Consider the following 19693-nt stretch of genomic DNA (forward strand, 5'->3'; position numbering starts at 1 on the left):
TATCAGTTCCCAATAACTGGCCATTTTGACTCATAAGATTTTAATATATATTAATAATGCCTCCAGTATCATGAATACATAGCTGTCCACATAAATTAATATTCCAGATGCCGACCTTCATCCCACGATTATGACAAGATTGTGTTCTGTTATAAACAGTATTGGTTGAAAGGTGTTGAAAATGTACTGTGTGCTTTTCTCTGGGTTCAAATGGGACTTAATTGATTTTTTGAAGATGTTTCACAGATTTCATTATTTAAACTAAAATGTTCTGAAATACCTAATACAATTATTTTCTTTTATTTAGATATCTAGAGCTGGGTACTGTTACCCTCAGTAATCCTGGAAAATTACATAATTTTTGTTTTTAGTTACTTTTAAAATGCTTTGGCTCTACAGTGATTTTCTATACTAGCTTCTTTTGAGTGTACTCAGTATATACAAACTTAGTTTTGTTTTGTTTTACATACAATCCGTCTTTATTTTATTTACATGTTTAAATTACTAGTTTCTAAAGTTTAAGATTATTATTAGGAGTTTTGTGACTAACATGCATTTCAAAATCTCTTAAGGAGTTTTCTGTAGTAGTATAGAGGACAGTAACATCTAATAGAACTTTCTGCAGTGATGGAAATGTTCTGTAATCTGTACTGCTTAATACAGTAGCCACTAGACACATGTAATTATTGTGTATTTGAAATGTGGCTGGTGCAACTGAGGAACTGAATTTTCTAAATTTTATTTAATCTTAAATTTTAATTTAAAGGGATGTCTGATGTCTGATCGCTGTTGTGTTGTACAGCACAAATCTGGAATTCAGATAAAGTTATCAGGAATCTAAAGCTGTAGAATCAGTGGTAGAGGCATTATTGTGCTTTGGTAATATACTTAGTAGAGAAAGAGGAATAAGAAACATAGTCACCTATTATAGTAAGGAAAGGAGAAATAAAAGGCAATGTTGAATACTTCTCAGACTGCCTCCAAGTGAGTTTGTAGATTGAAAGTTCAAACTGAGAATGTTTTGCACTATAGATGTTTATTTTGTGGGAAAGATAGCTAGCACATAGTTCATATGAGATAGTCTCAAAATCTTGAGGATGAGGAGGAATAAGTACTATGAATATATGAATAAATATTAAAACTTATGAAGGAGAGCATGATTTATCATGGTGTAAATACTTTGCCTGTTTTTTATTTTTTAGGTACAGCATCTGGTGCAGTAAGTACTCTTTAAACGTTTGTAATATTTTAATTTTAGTATACTTTAACCTACTTTACAATTATTCTTTTTTCTGCTCTAAGGATTATCTGCTAAGTCTTTGCATTAATCCATAGTTTTCCCTTTTCCCTTTTTTTCTATGATAAGGATTGAAAAATTTATTTATTTTAAAATCTAGTTTCGGTGGGGCTTAATGAGAGATGAGAATCATACGTATCAACTTTTAAAAGGATTTAAATTCTTCCCATCACATTTAGAAGGGAAGCAGAACTTGTAGGTGCACAGTACTTAACCTAGTAATTACAAATTAAGCATTACATTAGGAGATAATCTTTTTTTTTTTTTTTTTTTTTGAGACAGAGTCTCGCTCTGTCACTAAGACTGGAGTGCAGTGGTGCGATCTTAGCTCGCTGCAGTCTCCGCCTCCCGGGTTCAAGTGATTTTCATGTCTCAGCCTCCTGAGTAGCTGGGCCTACAGGCACCTGCCAGCATCCCTGACTAATTTTTGTATTTTTAGTAGAGGCGGGGTTTTGCCATGTTGGCCCGGCTGATCTTGAACTCCTGGCCTCAAGTGATCTGACTGCCTTAGCTTCCCAAAGTGCTGGGATTACAGGCGTGAGCCACAGTGCCCGAGAGATGTTAGGCGATAATTTTATTTTTTTTTATGTATATATATATGGATAGGAAAATGTATGTACCTTAATTTAAAAACATTTTTGCTATTTTGCTATTCCTTAAAGATCAATGAAAGGAAGAGTTTTGTTTATAATCTCATTTAATCATAATGTTCCTGAGAGGTAGCTGCTATGCTACTGTTACAGTTAACAGAATTGATTGCAAATGTTGTTTTTTGCATTTGGAGAGAAGATTTTAAATTAAGAATTTTATTTAAATGCTTTAAAAACATTCTTGTGTCTTTTGCCTTAAAAGTTGAATGGTTGCAAAATATCCTTTTGGGTTTTTTTTGTTTGTTTGTTTTTCTGAGACAGAGTCTCACTCTGTTGCCCAGGCTGGAGTGCAGTGGCTCAATCTTGGCTAACTGCAACCTCCACCTCCCGGGTTCAAGCGATTCTCCTGCCTCAGCCTCTTGAGTAGCTGGGACAACAGGCATGTGCCACCATGTCCGGCTAATTTTTGTATTTTGTAGAGATGGGGTTTCACCATGTTGCCCAGGATGGTCTTGAACTCCTGTCCTCAAGTGATCTGCCACCTCGACCTCCCAAAGTGCTGGGATTTCAGGCATGAGCCACTACGCCCAGCCCATTTGGTATTATTCTACTATAAGTACCTGCTTTTATTTTTGAGAAAGGATAACTTAATGGTTTTTTTTTTTCTTATTTAAATAATGCAGGCTCATTGGGAGGAAAACAAAGCAGACATAAGTTAAACAGGAAGTAAAATTCATCCTTAATTTTTGGACCATGAGGGAACCACCACCATTAATACCTTAGCTGAAGATCTTTTTGTGTGTTACTTAAGCATAGACAAATACATACACATTTTACATAATTGGTTCACGTTATATGTGCTTAAGTTATTTGTTAAATACACTTTTTCTTGTTTAAAAGTTTTTTGTGAAAATCTGTGTAAGTTCCTTAATGTAGGTGTAATTTTTTAAATGACTTTATAAAGTATTCTTTGGCATAGAGACACATTAAACCATTCACTTATTAATGGAAATTCTGTTTACATCTAGGATCCCCTCCCAATTATGAACAATTTTTTTTTTTTTACACCTAAGAAAGATTCCAGGAATAACATATTCGGGACGGATCGTGTGTAACTAGTCATGTTGTTTTTCAAGAATATAAAAAGACATATCTAATAATGGTGTAGTACCATGTCTTTTTCTTCAAGAATCTCTAGCAGCAATAGCCAGTATCACTCATTTGAATTTTAGTGAGTGGACATGGGTTTAAAGTGATAGTTTTTCTTTGATTCTTAATGAGATTGAACATTTTATTTGGTATTTGGATTTCTCTTCTGTTAACCTGTCCCTGTCCTTTCCTGTTTTTAGGTTGGGTTATTTTTTATTTTTTCCTGTAAAATTCGTTTTAAGAGTTTTTCAAATGTTATTGATGTTAACCCTTTAATAATCATGAATTTCAGATATTTTTCTTAGTCATTGGTCTGTTGATTTTGCTTTTAATGATCTTGCCACATAACCTTTTAGTATGTTAATGTAGTAATTAGATAGGTTATCTCTTTTAGCTGATGAGTTTATTGAAATTTTTACAAAAGTTTCCTCATTGTATTTTCTTGGAAGATTCTCATTGCTTCTTTTTTAATCATTAAGTGTTTGATTCATCTGGAATATCTGTCTATAAGATGGATAGCCAGTTGTGTCAGCTATCAAACCAGTTTTTCTGACTTTAATTGAAAGCTCTTTATTGTCATATTTAAATTCTCACGTATTCTGGGATTTATCTCTGTGTTTCCTTTTCCACTGTTTATTTCTATTTGTGTATTTCTAAACCAATATTAATACTTTTCCTGGCCAGATGCAGTGGCTCATGCCTGTAATCTTAGCACTTTAGGAGGCTGAAGTGGTAGGATTTCTTGAGCCCAGGAGTTTGAGACCAGCCTGGGTAACATGGTGAAACCCCATCTCTACAAAAATACAAAAATTAGCCAGGCATGGTGGCACACTCCTGTAGTCCCAGCTCCTTGGGAGGCTAAGGTAGGAGAATTGCGTGAGCCCAGGAAGATTGAGCCTGCAGTGAGCCGAAATCATGCCACCACCACACATTAGCAGGGAGACCCCATCTCAAAATAAAAAACCCACAAATTTCTTTATTAAGGGATATGTTTTTCTTGGTTTCCAGACATGAGACTTTGTTTAAAAAATAGATACTGTTTTTTTAGAGCAGTTTTTGGTTTATAGCAAAATTGAGTGGATAGTAGAGTTCCCAGATTATTACCCCCCACAAAGAACTTGCTGTCTGGCACTGTCAGCATGTCACACCAGATTGGTACATATGTTACAATTGATGAATATACAATGACAAATTGTTACCATCCAAAGTACAGTTTATATCAGGGTTCACTGTTAATATTGTACATCCTATATATTTTGACAAATGTATAATGAATATGTATGTATCAGCCATTGCAGTATCACACAGAATAGTTTCATTACCCTAAAAATCAGTGCTCTGCCTATTCATTTCTTGTTGCTCTACTCCAGCAACCATTTTTTTTCTGCCTTCATAGTTTTGCTTTTCTAAGAATTTCATATAGTTGGAATCATACAGTATTTAGCCTTTTCAGATTGGCTTCTTAGTAATATGCATTTAAGGTTCCTCCATTGTCTTTTTATGGCTTGATACTTCGTTTGTTTTTCTCACTGAATTATACTCCATTATCTGGGTGTACCACACTTTATCCATTCATGTACTGAAGAACATTTTGGTTGTTCCCCAGATTTGGTCATTATGAGTAAAGCTGCTATAAACATACATGTACAGATTTTCTGTGTGTACATAAGTTTTCAACTAATTTGGGTAGATATTAATGAGGAGCACTGTTGCTGGATTGTGTAGTAAGAGTGTGTTTAGTTTCGTTAAGAAACCTTGAAATCGTCTTCCAAAGTGGCTGTACCACTCTGACTTCCTAACAGCAATGAATGAGAATTCCTGTTGTACCACACCTTCACCAGCATTTGATATCAGCGTTTTGGATTTTTCATTTTAATAGGTGTATAATGTATCTGGCTTTAATTTGTGGCTAATTGTATGTGATGTGGAGCATCTTTATTTGCTATCTTTACATTTTTGGGAAAGTGTTTCTTTGGATCTTTTGCCTATTTTTTAATCCGATTGTTTTTTTATTGTAGAGTTTTAAGATAACTGGTTTTTATCAGATAAGTCTTTTGCAACTATTTTCTCCCAGTTTGTGGCTTATCTTCTCATTCTTCAGATTAACAGAGCAGAAGTTTCTAATTTTAATGAAAACTAAATTTGTTATTTCAGCCCATCAATTATTTCATGGATTGTACCTTTGGGGAACTTTTTTTTATGAGCTATCCTTATTGCATTATGATCAGAAAGTACAGTCTCTAAGATGTAAAGTTCTTTACAGTTTATTAAAGCTTCATATATGTTGTCGTTCAGGGCTAGTTTTTAAGAATATTCTGTGTGCTATATAAAGTTACTTTGTTATTCCTGCATCTTGGCATGTCTTTCATCTGCTTGGATCTACATAAGAAGATAGCGAATTAAAATCTTTAGCTAGAAAAGATGAGTCATCTCTTTCTCCCTGTATTTTTCTGTTGCTTCTCTCTGAATTTCAAGGTTAAATTGCCATATGCCTATGTGTTTAGGTAATTTTTGATCTGTTACTTTTTACCAGTATATAGTCTCCCACTTTTCCATTATGATTTTTGTTTTAACTTCTGCTTAGATAAGGTAAATAGGTACCCTATTTTTAAAGTTTGTTTGCTTTGTAAAAATGTGTTACAAGCCTGGGCAACAAAGTGAGACCCTGTCTCTACAAAAAAATAAAAAATTAGCTGAGCATAGTGGTGTGTGTCTGTAGTCCCAGCTACTCAGGAGGCTCAGGAGGGAGGATCTTTTGAGCCCAGAAGCTTGAGGCTGCAGTGAGCTGTGATCATGCCACTACACTCCTGCCTGGGCAACAGAGTGAGACCCTTTCTCAAAAAAAAAGAAAAAAAATGTTACATTGTGAGTACAGAATTTTTCCTATGTTTATTTTAACCTAGTTATCATCTATGCAGATTATTTTGTGTATTTGTCTTGTGACCAATGACATTACCAGATTTCCTTATCAGTTCAAATAGTATTTAAAAACTGTAATTAGATTTCACTGGAATTTTATATATATAAAAATAGCAGTAAAGGCAAGAGAACTTTACTTCTCCAAAATTTGCACCAGTAATTTCATTTTATTGCTGTGGTATATTTGCCAGAATTTTAGTGATTCCAGGTGTGCTTTTGTGATTTTAATGGAAGTGGCTTTAGGGTGATAACTGATTGCCTTTTATCATTTAGGTTTTTTATTTCTTAAATTATTTCATTTGAGCATTTTTTTTTTTTATTTTTTGAATACTTGTGAACTTAGTTTTCTGGGTGTGATTTGATCATACCATAGTGGAATCACATACTTGTTTTTTTATTTGATTAGATAATGGAAATAATTTCTTCTGTAGATTTTCTAATATTGAACTACTCTTGTACTACAGTAAATTCAGCTTGGTCAGAGTGTATATGTTGTTAAATTTACATTCATGATGCTCTTCTGGTATCTTTTCTGTTTCTTTTTAATTAATGGAGAGCTTTTCATCTTTTTCCCCCTAAAATCTGAAATCCCGATATAACATTGCAATTCTGTGTTCTTTAAAGGTTGTATAACATTCTGCTGTGAAACCATCTGGTTTTGTATCTTTCTCTTGTTTCTGTGTTGTTGGGATGTTCAAGTGTGATGTGCTTTTTCTGGGGTGAATTTTGGTAAAGTGATTTGCTTGGAAATCATTTTCTCTAGGTTTTGATTGTTTTTAAATCTGTATCTGTGATTCTATTTTTCCTCAATTCTGATTATTATTTGGCTTTTTCTTTTTCTTTGCTTTTTTTTTTTTGAGACAGAGTTTTGCTCTTGGTGCCCAAGCTGGAGTGCAATGGCACAATCTTGGCTTACTGCAACCTCTGCCTCCCGGGTTCAAGTGATTCTCCTGCCTCAGCCTCCCGAGCAGCTGGGATTACAGGCGTGCGCCACCACGCCTAGCTAATTTTTTATATTTTCAGTACAGTAGAAATGGAGTTTCACCATGTTAGCCAGGCTGGTCTCGAACTCCTGACCTCAGGTGATTTTCCCGCCTCGGCCTCCCAAAATGCTGAGATTACAGGCAGAAGCCACCAAGCCTAGCCAGCTTTTTAATATTTTCCTTATTTAGAGTAGTAAGGGGATTTTTCTATTTATTCAGTGTTTGGAATTTAGCCATTTTTTCCTAGTTTTCATAAATTCAGCTTATACATTGTACAAATGTGTGTGTATATGTGTTTGTCTCCATGACACATAGAAGGTTGAGTTTGAATATATTTATTGAATTTCTTTAAAACCTTCTTTGTGTCTTATTGACTAGCTTTTTCTGAACCTGAAGAGCTTATTACTTGTGATAGTTATATGTGCATGCTTTTTTCCTTATGCCCAGTTTTCTTTGCATTTCAAATGATTTTTCTGTATATATTTTTGCCACTGTATCATTTGGCACTGCATTTTAGACATTTTCTATTTTATTATAAATAAGATAATCAGTAATATGAATGGACCATAATTGACCTGTTTTCCTATGGGTGGACATTGAGTTAACTGTAATTCTTCACCATTACACGTAATGATCTTGTAAACAACGTCCTTGTACGTATTTGCAACAATATGAATGGAAGTTTTCAGAGTGAAATTTCAGGTTCAAGTGGTGATGTTTGCATTTTTAATATCTGTAAGAACTGCTGAATTGCCTTTATGCTAATTTCATTCCCAGCGGTAGCGCGTGAAAATACCCTTTTTCTCACACTTCTTTCACATTGTATATTAATGGTCTTTGTCATTTATCTGATGAGCAGAAAGTTTTCATTAATGTGTGGTTTTTTGATTGGCTAGTGAAGTTGAACATCTAATATATTAACTGTATTCTGTCTATGGCCATGTTTATTTTTCCAGTAGACCGTGTTTTCATATTGATTGTCGATATAGTAAGGATAATTTTATCCCTTATTTTGTTGATATACTCTCAATTTATCTACCTACTCGCCCAAAAATCTTGTTTTAATTGATTTCCCAGAACTGTTGTTTCATATCTAATTTTTTATTAGCACAATAACTGTTGGTAATAAAATAATTGTGGTTTTGAAAAGCAGTTCGATGTTCTAGTGTCATTTCCCAAGTCCCTATGAGCAAGTTACTAGCCTTACTAAACCTTGGTTTTCTTATCTATAGAAAGATAGTAATTATATTTGCGTTGTAGTGTAGTTAGTTATAAGGCTTAAATAAATAGGTAAAGAATATTAAGTTGATTTCTATTTGTTTTATTAGCTTGTGTCTCCTCTCCCTCCTCATCATTTGGTCAGCTATACAGTGTCCTTTTCTTTTTTATTCTTTTATTTCCTCATGGTTTTGCTGATTTTGCTCTTTCCTTGATGCTCCTTAGCAGATGTGACTTGGAAAGTTGAAAGTAGTCTACACAGTTTTGCGGCTTATGGTAGAACTCTGTTTAGGTAGTGCAGTTTTGAGATGCTACTGAGATCATTAGTTGTTTTTAAAAGAAAAATAAACCCCTTTATCTGTCTTAACACCATTTAATTTGTGAAATAAAGCATTACCATATAGTTGAAGTTTCCACACTTGTGTTTCTAATCGCACCAACTTTTGATGAAAATAAGTTAAAGCAGGCTAATAGCAGAAAGCCAGATTATTTTTCCGGCACCTGTTTTATATTTGCTTAAGAGATATTGTGGTGGTTTTATCCAGTATAAAGTGCTAGAATTTAACACAGCTTTGGAATTATCTAATAATCCTGCTACAACATGCAGAAATTTATTGCAGACGGGACTGTCTAGTTGGGAGACAGTGACAGATCATCAGGCATTACATTCTCATAGGGAGCATGCAGCCTCCCATGCACAGGTCATGATAAGGTTTGCACTCCTATGAGAAAGTAATGCCACCGCTGATAGGACAGGAGGCAGAGCTCATGAGGTGATGTGAGTGATGGAGAGCGACTGCAAATACAGATGAAGCTTTGTTTGCTCGCCCACTGCTCACCTCCTGCTGTGCAGCCCTGTTCCCAACAGGCCACGGACTGGAACTGCCCCATGGTCCATGGCCTGGGGTTGGAGACCCCTGCTGTAATCCATAGTATCTGTGACCTCCATTGTCAGGGTAGCAGTTGTGCATGAGTAAACAGCAAAAGTGCCCACATCAAAAGAATGGATGTCATTGGTTTCAAAGAAAATCATAAAAGTGACGTCACTCCCTTAGTAGCTAGGAATAAAATGATTATGGTGAGAAAATCGGTAAAGAAATGAATCACATATGTTCAGTCACATTCCCAAAACAGAAATCAAAACTAAGTGAGCTCTTACTCTAAAGTTGATAAGAAAAAATAAAAAATCAGCCTTTTAAATAAGGTACAAAAGGCATTAAGAACCTGTACCAGTGACTTTTCACTTGTTTTATGATTTTTTAAAAGATATACTATATTACCAATATATTTGATGCTAAAGAGCTTATATTTGGAATATAATGGATATCAGCCACTCTGACACAGAAAGTCTCAGTGTGAGGAAATTTAAGGGCTCTCTTAAGTACTTTATTTGCCTATTTTTCTTGTTATGTTTGCATAAAAGTGGTATATGGTAAAATTAATGTGCTAGTAAGACTGTAACTTTAAATAAGTTTGAAGTAGAATCCAAGTGATAAAAAAGCATATGATCGTTTGATAGCGATTTTATTTTTTCTTAAGAGGTTTGTACAATAATATGTCTTAGATTTGAGGAAATACTATATAAATCATTTTTGTTACCCTCCTTCAAGTATAGTTAAATTTGTCACCATCTGAAAAATCTGGTGCTTGGAACTAGATTTACTACCTTTGATATCATTTAGTAAATCATTCATTCATGATGCCTTTTAAAACTTTTAATCAACTTTTATCTGAGGGATGTCTAGTGTTTCCTGAAGTATCATTAGCAACTTCTAGTAGGTTCTTAGTGTGTTCTGTTGACCTTGATAGTGGATTTATATTCTATAGTTTCATTCATGTAAAATTTTATCTCATCTATCTTGTTTTGAGGCATTCACATACAAGTTTTATCCCTGTCAAATTTCATCTTGTTGATAGTTAAATTCTGATTGTTGTCCAGAAGCAGTGTTTTCCAGTTTTGACAGCTGTGTCTTTCTTTATGGCATGTCAATTAGAACTTTGTCTAAGTTGATACAAGGATTCCTTGGACTACAGTAGATGAATAAATGATCACATGGTCAGTTCAACTATATTAACATCTAGTTCCTATGTTTTCTTTATCCACTAGGCACAGATTTGTATTCTGAAAGATTGTCTTGTGTATGTAAGCTATAAAGTTACTGTTCTTTGGAGAGTAGTCTTATCTTTGTAATTCAGAGAGATCCTGAAACTTGAATTTACCCATGCTGCTTTTGAAGTACTCTAAAAACATTGTCAGTTCCTTTCCTACTTGTATTGATGAATTATTCTAGATTACTTAAACTGTCAAAATATGCCCAGTTTATACTTTTAATTGATTTATTAATATATTTATTGCCTTGAAACAAATCATACTGATATCGTCAATGACATTATTACATAATTTACATCTTTTTATAATCTTTGTTCTTTAGAAATCAATGTGGACTGAACATAAATCACCGGATGGAAGGACTTATTACTACAACACTGAAACCAAACAATCTACCTGGGAGAAACCAGATGATCTCAAAACACCTGCTGAGGTAAAAGTTTGAGGGCTGGAATTTAGGGACTGTCAAGTAGACTGGGGCATATTTTTTAGGATTTTGTAAGTAGTTGATTATGAAAGAGCAGTACTACTTAAATGTCAGAAGAGGATCTGTAAAGACATTCAGAAACAAAGAGGGTTAGTATAGTTACACCAATCGGGAAGAAGAATAAAACTCATCAGAATAATTTTATTTACTGATTTTGTCCCATCTTAGGAAACCTAGTAGAGTGGGATCAATTTTAAAAAGGTGATTTAAATAATAAATTGGAAGTGGGGAAGACTGTTTCTTTCCCTGCCTCCCCCCCTTTTTTTTGTTTCTATTTATAGCAAAACTGGGTGATTTTAAATGACTTCTGCTGAGTTCTTAAATTTCCACTAGGGTTAAGAGTAGTGGAGATGAAATTAAGTTACCTACAAATACTTCCTTCTCTTAGAGTGGGAAGTTTTCTCTTTGTAGGAAATGCCCTTTTAAAAAGTGTGTTTTTATTTCATTTTGTGCTGTAAGTTTTACCATTCAAAATATACAGATATTGAAGAAAAAGTTAAGATTGAAGGAATAAACTGAATTAAGCAGTGTCCATGTTGTTTAATTAGAAACTCTGGGGTGCTAAGTAAGTAAGAGTTGATCTGGCATTCCAGGCTATGCTTAAGTTTCATCCTAGCTGGTGGTATACCTTTTTGTTTTCTTCTCTTCCTAATTAAGGAATTTGAGAAGGTAAAAGTATTTTCCAGGTTGCCATACTAATATGCACAGCAGTGCTTGGGAGAGGAGGTTGGTCGATTTTTAAAAATGTGTATTCCAATACTGATTTATAGTCAGTGATATTAATTATATACTTTGTCCAAGACACTGTTTGTCTGGATTCAAGCTTTTGAATAGATTTCTCATACTACCCTAACAGGTTTTGTTTATTCGATTTTAAGTATATTATACCTATGTGTTTTCTTACATAAGTTAATTCATTCATAAACTACGAAACTGAAATCTAAGCATGACTAAACTAGATTTTGGTTTTTTCCAACTTTTATGGTTTTCCAACTAGTATTAGTATTTGAGAAGTCTGTTAAATATGGATGATAATCTTGACCTACAATGGGGTGTGAATGGTAAGAGTAAATAGGATTTGAAATTCATGTAGAACTGGTTTTGAATCTTGTCTTTGCTTTTTAATGAGTATATTACCTTAAACAAGTTACTTTCTGACTTCAAGTAACAGTCCCTAGATATAGAATTATGTTATATATCTTGCAGTGTTACAAAGATTAAATAATGTATTCAAATTACATCACTCAGTGCGTATTCAATAATTGATAGTTTATATTATTACCATCATCTCACAAGTTTTAGAATTGTATCAATTGGTAATTTCTAGTGAAAACAGCCATGCCATGCAATTGATCAGTGATGTTAAATATATTATTATTAACAATGAAGTTTTTCCTCTTTAGCAACTCTTATCTAAATGCCCCTGGAAGGAATACAAATCAGATTCTGGAAAGCCTTACTATTATAATTCTCAAACAAAAGAATCTCGCTGGGCCAAACCTAAAGAACTTGAGGATCTTGAAGGTAAAATGGGGAAAAGTAGTTTTTAATGTATGTGTTTTATATGTATATGCCATTCACTTTGAAACAATTCCCCCAGAATAGGATTGTTCAAACAAAGGCCCCCTTTTTTTTTTTTTAATTAATTAAATGACTAGAACATTTAAAATGGCGTAACAGTTTTTTGGGCTCTTATTTTCTTGTTGCTTTAGATCTCAGTTCTATAGATTTTAAATAGATTTTTATTTGATTTGATTCCACTGAAACTAGGATACCAGAATACCATTGTTGCTGGAAGTCTTATTACAAAATCAAACCTGCATGGTGAGCTGCTTTGATAATTCATTTTCTGTCATACTTAACATTTTTATTAGAGTGTGTCACTAATATTCACTAACCATGATTGGATAAATCTGCAGTGAAAAATCTCTAAGAATTCTTTTCATTAAAGGGTTATATTATAAATGAGCTTGTAGCTTTTAAAGTTGTACTTTGGTTTTTAGAAAAAAGATTGTTTATCATTCAGTTGAACAAGGAGTTCACATACAAAATTTCCAAATCCTACTGAGTGTTGGTGCATACATATAACCTGTGTTTTAACTCATTTTATGGTAATAGATAGTAGAGTACCTTGAATCTATATCCATTTATATTTTGTTAGTATATTGTCAGACTATATATGTAATGCTGGTTTTGTTTAGCATAGTGTTGCAAAATAGCCTTGATATGTTCATTATGGAAGAATTAAGGTAAACCAAGTATCATGCCTCACTTACAAAGGGAAAATTTTTCAACATTTGGAACTAATCAGAATAACCCTTAAAAATCTAGAAATACTTAATACTAAATGTAAAACCTAAAACTTAAAATAGAGATAATCAGTAGGGATTGAAAATCTAGTTTTTATACTCACTTCTAATAGAATCTAGTGTCATAAATTATATAAAATTAGAAGTAGCAGATTGTAGGAGAATGGGGCTAATAAAGTAGATAGTGATGTGGAATGACATCTGGCAGGAAAAGAGAATAAAAATTTCCTAAAAGACTCTGTCATATTAAGCCCCTTTACCTTTTCCTTGTGCCACCTCATTAGTTAGATCATCACTGTATCAGAAAAATGTTAATTTACATTAGTAATGATAACTTTTTAAGTACCTTTTTTCAGCCGTCCTAAACAGATTTTCAGAAATATTTTTCTTTAAAGGGTGAAAAGTTTTAAAAATATTTTTGTAAAGAGTTAGGCTTGTGTTATTACTTAATGTGGAGAACCTCATTCACTTCATAATGTCAAATAGAAGATATTTTTGTTACATCCAATGGAAAATGTACTGGAATGAAAACTGAAATTGTGCAGATCTTTAAAGCTCAGTTTAAGTTACCTATACTAGCATTGGCTAATAATAATATGTAGATAGGTAGATTCCCAGTTGATCATTTACAAAGTATCAAGCTCATTTCTGATATAACCCTACTACAAATAGTTGGTGTGCATAACTATCTATCTACTTGTCAATGCTAGTATATATGTGCTGGAATTTTATAATAAATTTGATCCCATTTTGAATTTAGTATCTTAAAAATAAATCGAACGAGTCTCATCCCTGGAGAAAATACTGTTTTCTTCCAGAATTATGCAGATACTTTCATAAAGTTGTTATAGCAGCCTCTGGGAAAGCAGCAGCATGGAATAAGCTTTCCTAGTAATTACTCTTATTTAAATTTGTTTTATTCTTTATTTGCTATACTAGACTTTTAGAGCAAGAATTTGTTCTGTAAAAGTGATTTTTTATTTTTTAGGATGGAAAATGAAATCCTTTTGTATGATACTTTTAAAGTTTAAATCTTTTAAAGTTTGTTTTCAGTGATTATATTTTAAAACTAGTAGATGACTTTTTTTCTCTCTTTAATAGCAATGATCAAAGCTGAAGAAAGCAGGTAAGCAATTTTGGACATCAATTTTTATTGACGAATTTGGTCTCTCCTATAATATCCTTGTGTTTGCTCAATTTTCTTTGTAATACAAGTAATGATTTAACATGTTAGGCTTGATATTTTGATGTCCTTGTAGCATTTTGTTGAGGAAAAATTAGGGAGGGGGATATTTACTCAATTTGATGCTTTTCTATACAGTGATTATTAGAATTTGTACTGTATGCCTTACAAATTAAGAAGACTGTGTTACAGAATAGTCCAAAATTCAGTTTGAGTTGATGAGGGAATGGACGAAATATATCTGTGTATCTCTTCCTTTACACAGGGTTTCCTCTAAATGGGTGAATTGGAGAAAATTCAAAGTTCTTAGAGAACTTTTTAATATGGGTCATATTTCATGGTGTAATACAATCTGATAGATTGGGTATTTTATAAATGTGAATGCTTACTGAACTTTTGAGTGCCTGTAATACGTTACCATGAGTGTTAATGGAATTAAAGTAGTACAGTTATATTCTGTGGTTTTAAAATCTTTTTTAATGGGTTTGGCATTTCTTGCTGTTTTTTCCTTCAATTATTTCTTATTATTTGATTTTATGACAATTTTAAAGCTAGCTTTATTTAGCTTTCTGATTACAATAATGAAATGACCAGTGTTCTCTTTTTTTAATGTATAGTAAGCAAGAAGAGTGCACCACAACATCAACAGCCCCAGTCCCTACAACAGAAATTCCGACCACAATGAGCACCATGGCTGCTGCAGAAGCAGCAGCTGCTGTTGTTGCAGCTGCAGCAGCAGCAGCAGCTGCAGCAGCTGCAGCCAATGCTAATGCTTCCACTTCTACTTCTAATACTGTCAGTGGAACTGTTCCAGTTGTTCCTGAGCCTGAAGTTACTTCCATTGTTGCTACTGTTGTAGATAATGAGAATACAGTAACTATTTCAACTGAGGAACAAGCACAACTTACTAGTACCCCTGCTATTCAGGATCAAAGTGTGGAAGTATCCAGTAATACTGGAGAAGAAACATCTAAGCAAGAAACTGTAGCTGAGTAAGTTTAGTAACTTGTCTTCTAAAAATCAGTACCAGATTTCATTAATAAAAGTAGTTGCCAGTTTAGTGGCCATAAATTGTTTAAATAAATTTTTTTGAGAATCGTAATATCAAGCCGTTAAGATAGTTGATCAGTTTTCAGGCTGAATTTTGGAGGGTTATGCCAGCAAACTTGAAATTTTTAGTTCGCTGAAATTTTAACAAGTAGAGCCAAGGCTGGGGAGTTGGGGCACAAATCTGAAAGATTGCCAAAAACCTTAGTAAGCAAGATACATCATATCTTGATGCAATATTTTACATGAGAGCAGTGCAGAAATTCATGATTAACAGACTCAATATTTTCAGTTAAGATAGGTGTACTGTTTCTTCTTTGGTTATTGGTGTTTTGGGTTTCAGCCTCCTATAAATCAGTTTTAAAAATACAGCTTTGTAGAAAAAGGAATTATGGGGGGGGGGGGGAAGCAGTTTATGGCTAGGCATGGTGGCTCACACCTGTAATCCCAGCACTTTGGGAGGACCAGGCAGGAGGATCATTTGAGGCCAAGAGTTTAATGTCAACTTGGGCAACATAGCAAGACCCTCTCTCTACAAAAAATTTAAAAATCAGCCAGCACTTTTAACCTCAACTACTGGGGAGGCTGAGGCAGGAGGGTCACTGAGCCTAGGAGTTCAAGGCTGCAGTGAGCTATGATTATACCGCCATACTCCAGCCTGGGTGAGAGAGCAAGGCCGCCCTTTTTTTTTCTTTTTTTTGACACAGGGTCTCCCTCTGTCATCCAGGCTGGAATGCAGTGGCGTGATCAGGGCTCACTGCATCCTCGACCTCCTGGGCTCAAGCGATTCTGCCACCTCAGTCTCCTCCTGAGTAGCTGGGACTGCAGGCACATGCACCATGCCTAGCTCATTGGCCTGCCTCAGCCTCCCAAAATGCTGGGATTTTTCTACCTGGCCAAGGAAAAAAGGCAATTTACAGAGAAAGAAAGTTGTCTAGGAAGTATATGAAAAGCCATTCAGCCATAATAATAAAGAAATACAAGTTAAAATAATATTGTGATTATTTTTCTAAGTGAAAATCAAGTAGAGAAACATTTAAAAGATAACACCAGATATAAGAGAACTCTCATTTCACTCTTAGACTAAAGTAATACAACTTTTTAAGAAAACAAAGCTGTATCTGTCAAGAGTTCACAGTTTGTGTGTACTTGCATAACCTGTAGTCTAGTACAGTTTATATGGCTGTGCTTTATAGAGCTTTAGAAAGTGAGATCAAGCTAAATTTCTTGACTTTAAGGGTGCCCTCATGTTTTTTAAAAAAAAATAGTTAACCGTAAGCTCATTATCCAAACATGATTATCCATCTTAATATTTAAGCGTGTTGCCTTCATCCATCCATCCCTTATTTTAAGTGTTCTTTTGTTGTTCGTATGTTAGTTTCCCAAAGTCAAAATAGATTGATAACCTTTTCTGATGCTTAAAACGTTTTAAAAGAAATCCGTATGGCGTGTTTGAAGGCATGAAAATGAAATTAACATTTTCTCTACATTTAAGATACATGAATATATATCTAATATATCAGAGACATCTTCCACATTGATAGAAATGTGTACCCATCATGTCTAGTGATGGGTTACTATCATTTGATTGTGCATGAATGGAAGTGCTCCCCTATCCGTAGATACTTAGGCTTTTTGGAATAATTTTATTTTGCATCTTGTCGTACTGAAACGTTTCATCAATAATGTTTTCCATAAGTTTAACATTAAATAGTTGTTCCCTGCTTTTTTCATTCCGACATTTCCTTGCTATAGTGCCTGAGTCATTATAATATGCTTTTGATTTTAATTACTATAATAGAGATCATTTTTTGTCAGTATCTACTACAGTGTCTCTTTGTGTCAGCATTCTACTTAAAGTATTTTTTTTTCATCCCCCGACCCCCACCCCATACATTCCCTTATTATGTAGAAAGAAATGTAAGGCTTATACAATTTTTTCTTGTCAGGAAGACCCCCAATTATTAAACAAGTTAGTGATTCTGGGTAGTATTAATTTTTGTTTGACATCAGTATTCAGCACACTTTTTCATGAAATATCAGATTGGAAATATTTTTGGGTTATTTGTATCATATAGTCTTTATATAGTGACTCAAATCAGCTGTGGTAGCACAGTCAGCGATAAACAATCTGTAAACAAATGAACATGGGCATTTTCAAGTAAAACTAGAATTACAAAAATTAATAGGCTGAATTTGACTAGTGGGTTGTAGTTTGTCAATCCTGATTTAGATTGATCCTTACATCTTATTAATCTTCACCCTTGCCCAAATCCTTAGAGTTATTGCAGCACTAATGTGGAACCAGTGAATGAGTTTAATAAGCCATTTAAAACTATTAACCTGTGGGCCAGAGGAGCTAGTGTCTTAAGTCAGTTAAACGTTTATTTTGTCATTTGTCCAGGGTCTTAAAAACTGATTTAATAACTGAAGTTTTATGAAACTATTATCTTTATTTCTTTGTCTTCAGATAAGTGTTTTTTTTAGAGTTCATATAGCTTTTATCCTAAATGTCAAATTTTAATTCAACATCAAACATTTAAACAGTTTAGGCATTATTTTTCTAAATGAAACAAAAATTTATTTAATTCATAAATACCACATTTGAATTTCTCTCTAGTTTTACTCCCAAAAAGGAAGAGGAGGAGAGCCAACCAGCAAAGAAAACATACACTTGGAATACAAAGGAGGAGGCAAAGCAAGCTTTTAAAGAATTATTGAAAGAAAAGGTATTAATATTGCAGATTTTTATTGTTTAACTTTTTGACATCACGTATATATTACAGATTTTTATGTGATGCATAATATTTACCCAATAAATGACATTACTCTTTAAACTTTGATGGTATTGGTAATACCAGTCTCATGAACTGTTGAACTGAAAAGCAACTAAATGTGTCTTGTTTTTTTTTTTGAAGAACACTTGTGAAACTGACTTTCAACACAAAAACTATTGTGTACAAGGTATTACACAAGCACATTTCTACCCAATATTTAATGTAAGGGGTTTTAAAATTCATAATAATTATCTTTTATCAGTAGTCTAAGAAAAAAGCATTTATGCTCTATTTAAATTTCAGTTAAAGTTTTCATTTTAGTTCATAGGTGTATTACACAGATTTGCCTTCAATAAAAAACTATTTTTTTAAAACTTGTTCAAACTCCTGCAAATGGAAATGCTTGATATTTGCAGTGAGTATTATACTTGGTTCCTGTTATGTGACTTAAACTCTTCTTGTGTGAAATTTTAATTTTTCATTTAAATGATTTTCAGCGGGTACCATCAAATGCTTCATGGGAGCAAGCCATGAAAATGATTATTAATGATCCACGATACAGGTAATACTTCAGCTTTTTTTTACTTTTCAGTTTGAGCATAGCAAGCCTAACGTATTTAAAGTTGTATAGAAAGAGAAAACATTTAACTCTGTTGACATCTGTTTAGGATACCAAGTATAGAGTTGTTTTATGTCTAATAACCAAAAAGTCAGTCAAACAATTTACCCTGCTACATATAAAATAATAATTATTTTAAAAGTAGAAATTACTTTCTCCAATCATTTCTTGTCTTTAATAAATTTTTGAAATTTTTAAAATTTATATATGTAAACAATTTTATTTTTTTCAAATCACTAATATTTGATTCTTTTGCCTGTGTCTACTCTTATATGGTATTTTTATATTAGTGCTTTGGCAAAGTTAAGTGAAAAAAAGCAAGCCTTTAATGCCTATAAAGTCCAGACAGAAAAAGAAGAAAAAGAAGAAGCAAGATCAAAGTACAAAGAGGCTAAGGAATCCTTTCAGCGTTTTCTTGAAAATCATGAGAAAATGACTTCTACAACCAGATACAAGTAAGATGTTGAATGTTGCATGGCCTATATTTACTACATTGTTGTTTGTCGTACTTTTTTGCCATGTGCAGTAGCTGATCCAGAGCTCATTAAATAAAACTAGATAATTATGAATGTGGAAGCTTCATGAGGTACCAAATCTGTAGTTAAATGTAGAATTTAACTTGTAGACTTACTAAGTTTTTTAGAGACTGGAAGAAGGGGAGAAAGATTGAATTCAATAATCAAGTTGGAGGCTAGACGTGGTGGCTCACACCTATAATCCCTACTATTTGTGAGGCCAAGGCAAGCAGATGGCTTGAGCCCAGGAGTTCAAGACCAGCCTTGGCAACATGGTAAAGCCTTGTTTATAGGGGAAAAAAAGAAAAATACAAAAATTAGCCAAGCATGGTGGCACGTGCCTGTAGTCCCAGCTCCTTGGGAGGCTGAGGTAGAAAAATCACTTGAGCCTGGGAAGGCTACAGTGAGCCATAATTGCACCACTGCACTCCAGGGTGACAGCGAGACCCTGTCTCAAAAAACAAACAAACAAAAAACAGAAAAGAAAAAT

The 19693-nt window shown here is 33.6% G+C and overlaps 1 protein-coding gene across 14 annotated transcripts in view; it reads left to right on the plus strand.

The window, feature by feature from the left end:
• The window catches only part of PRPF40A (pre-mRNA processing factor 40 homolog A), a 64676-nt gene that overhangs the window by 27375 nt on the left and 17608 nt on the right, over positions 1 to 19693 (plus strand). For 9 of the 14 annotated variants that reach the window (XM_050752053.1, XM_050752054.1, XM_050752056.1 and 6 more), the window contains 9 exons: positions 1203 to 1219; positions 10589 to 10699; positions 12157 to 12277; positions 12524 to 12577; positions 14164 to 14188; positions 14863 to 15237; positions 17913 to 18021; positions 18567 to 18631; positions 18979 to 19143. In XM_050752053.1, coding sequence (XP_050608010.1) covers positions 1203 to 1219; positions 10589 to 10699; positions 12157 to 12277; positions 12524 to 12577; positions 14164 to 14188; positions 14863 to 15237; positions 17913 to 18021; positions 18567 to 18631; positions 18979 to 19143 — 1042 coding nt within the window. The remainder of the gene's footprint in view (positions 1 to 1202; positions 1220 to 10588; positions 10700 to 12156; positions 12278 to 12523; positions 12578 to 14163; positions 14189 to 14862; positions 15238 to 17912; positions 18022 to 18566; positions 18632 to 18978; positions 19144 to 19693) is intronic. The other 5 variants (XM_050752057.1, XM_050752060.1, XM_050752061.1 and 2 more) reach the window with 1 other exon arrangement.

This window comes from Macaca thibetana, chromosome 12 (assembly GCF_024542745.1).
Source record: "Macaca thibetana thibetana isolate TM-01 chromosome 12, ASM2454274v1, whole genome shotgun sequence".
NCBI classification, from domain to species: domain Eukaryota; kingdom Metazoa; phylum Chordata; class Mammalia; order Primates; family Cercopithecidae; genus Macaca; species Macaca thibetana.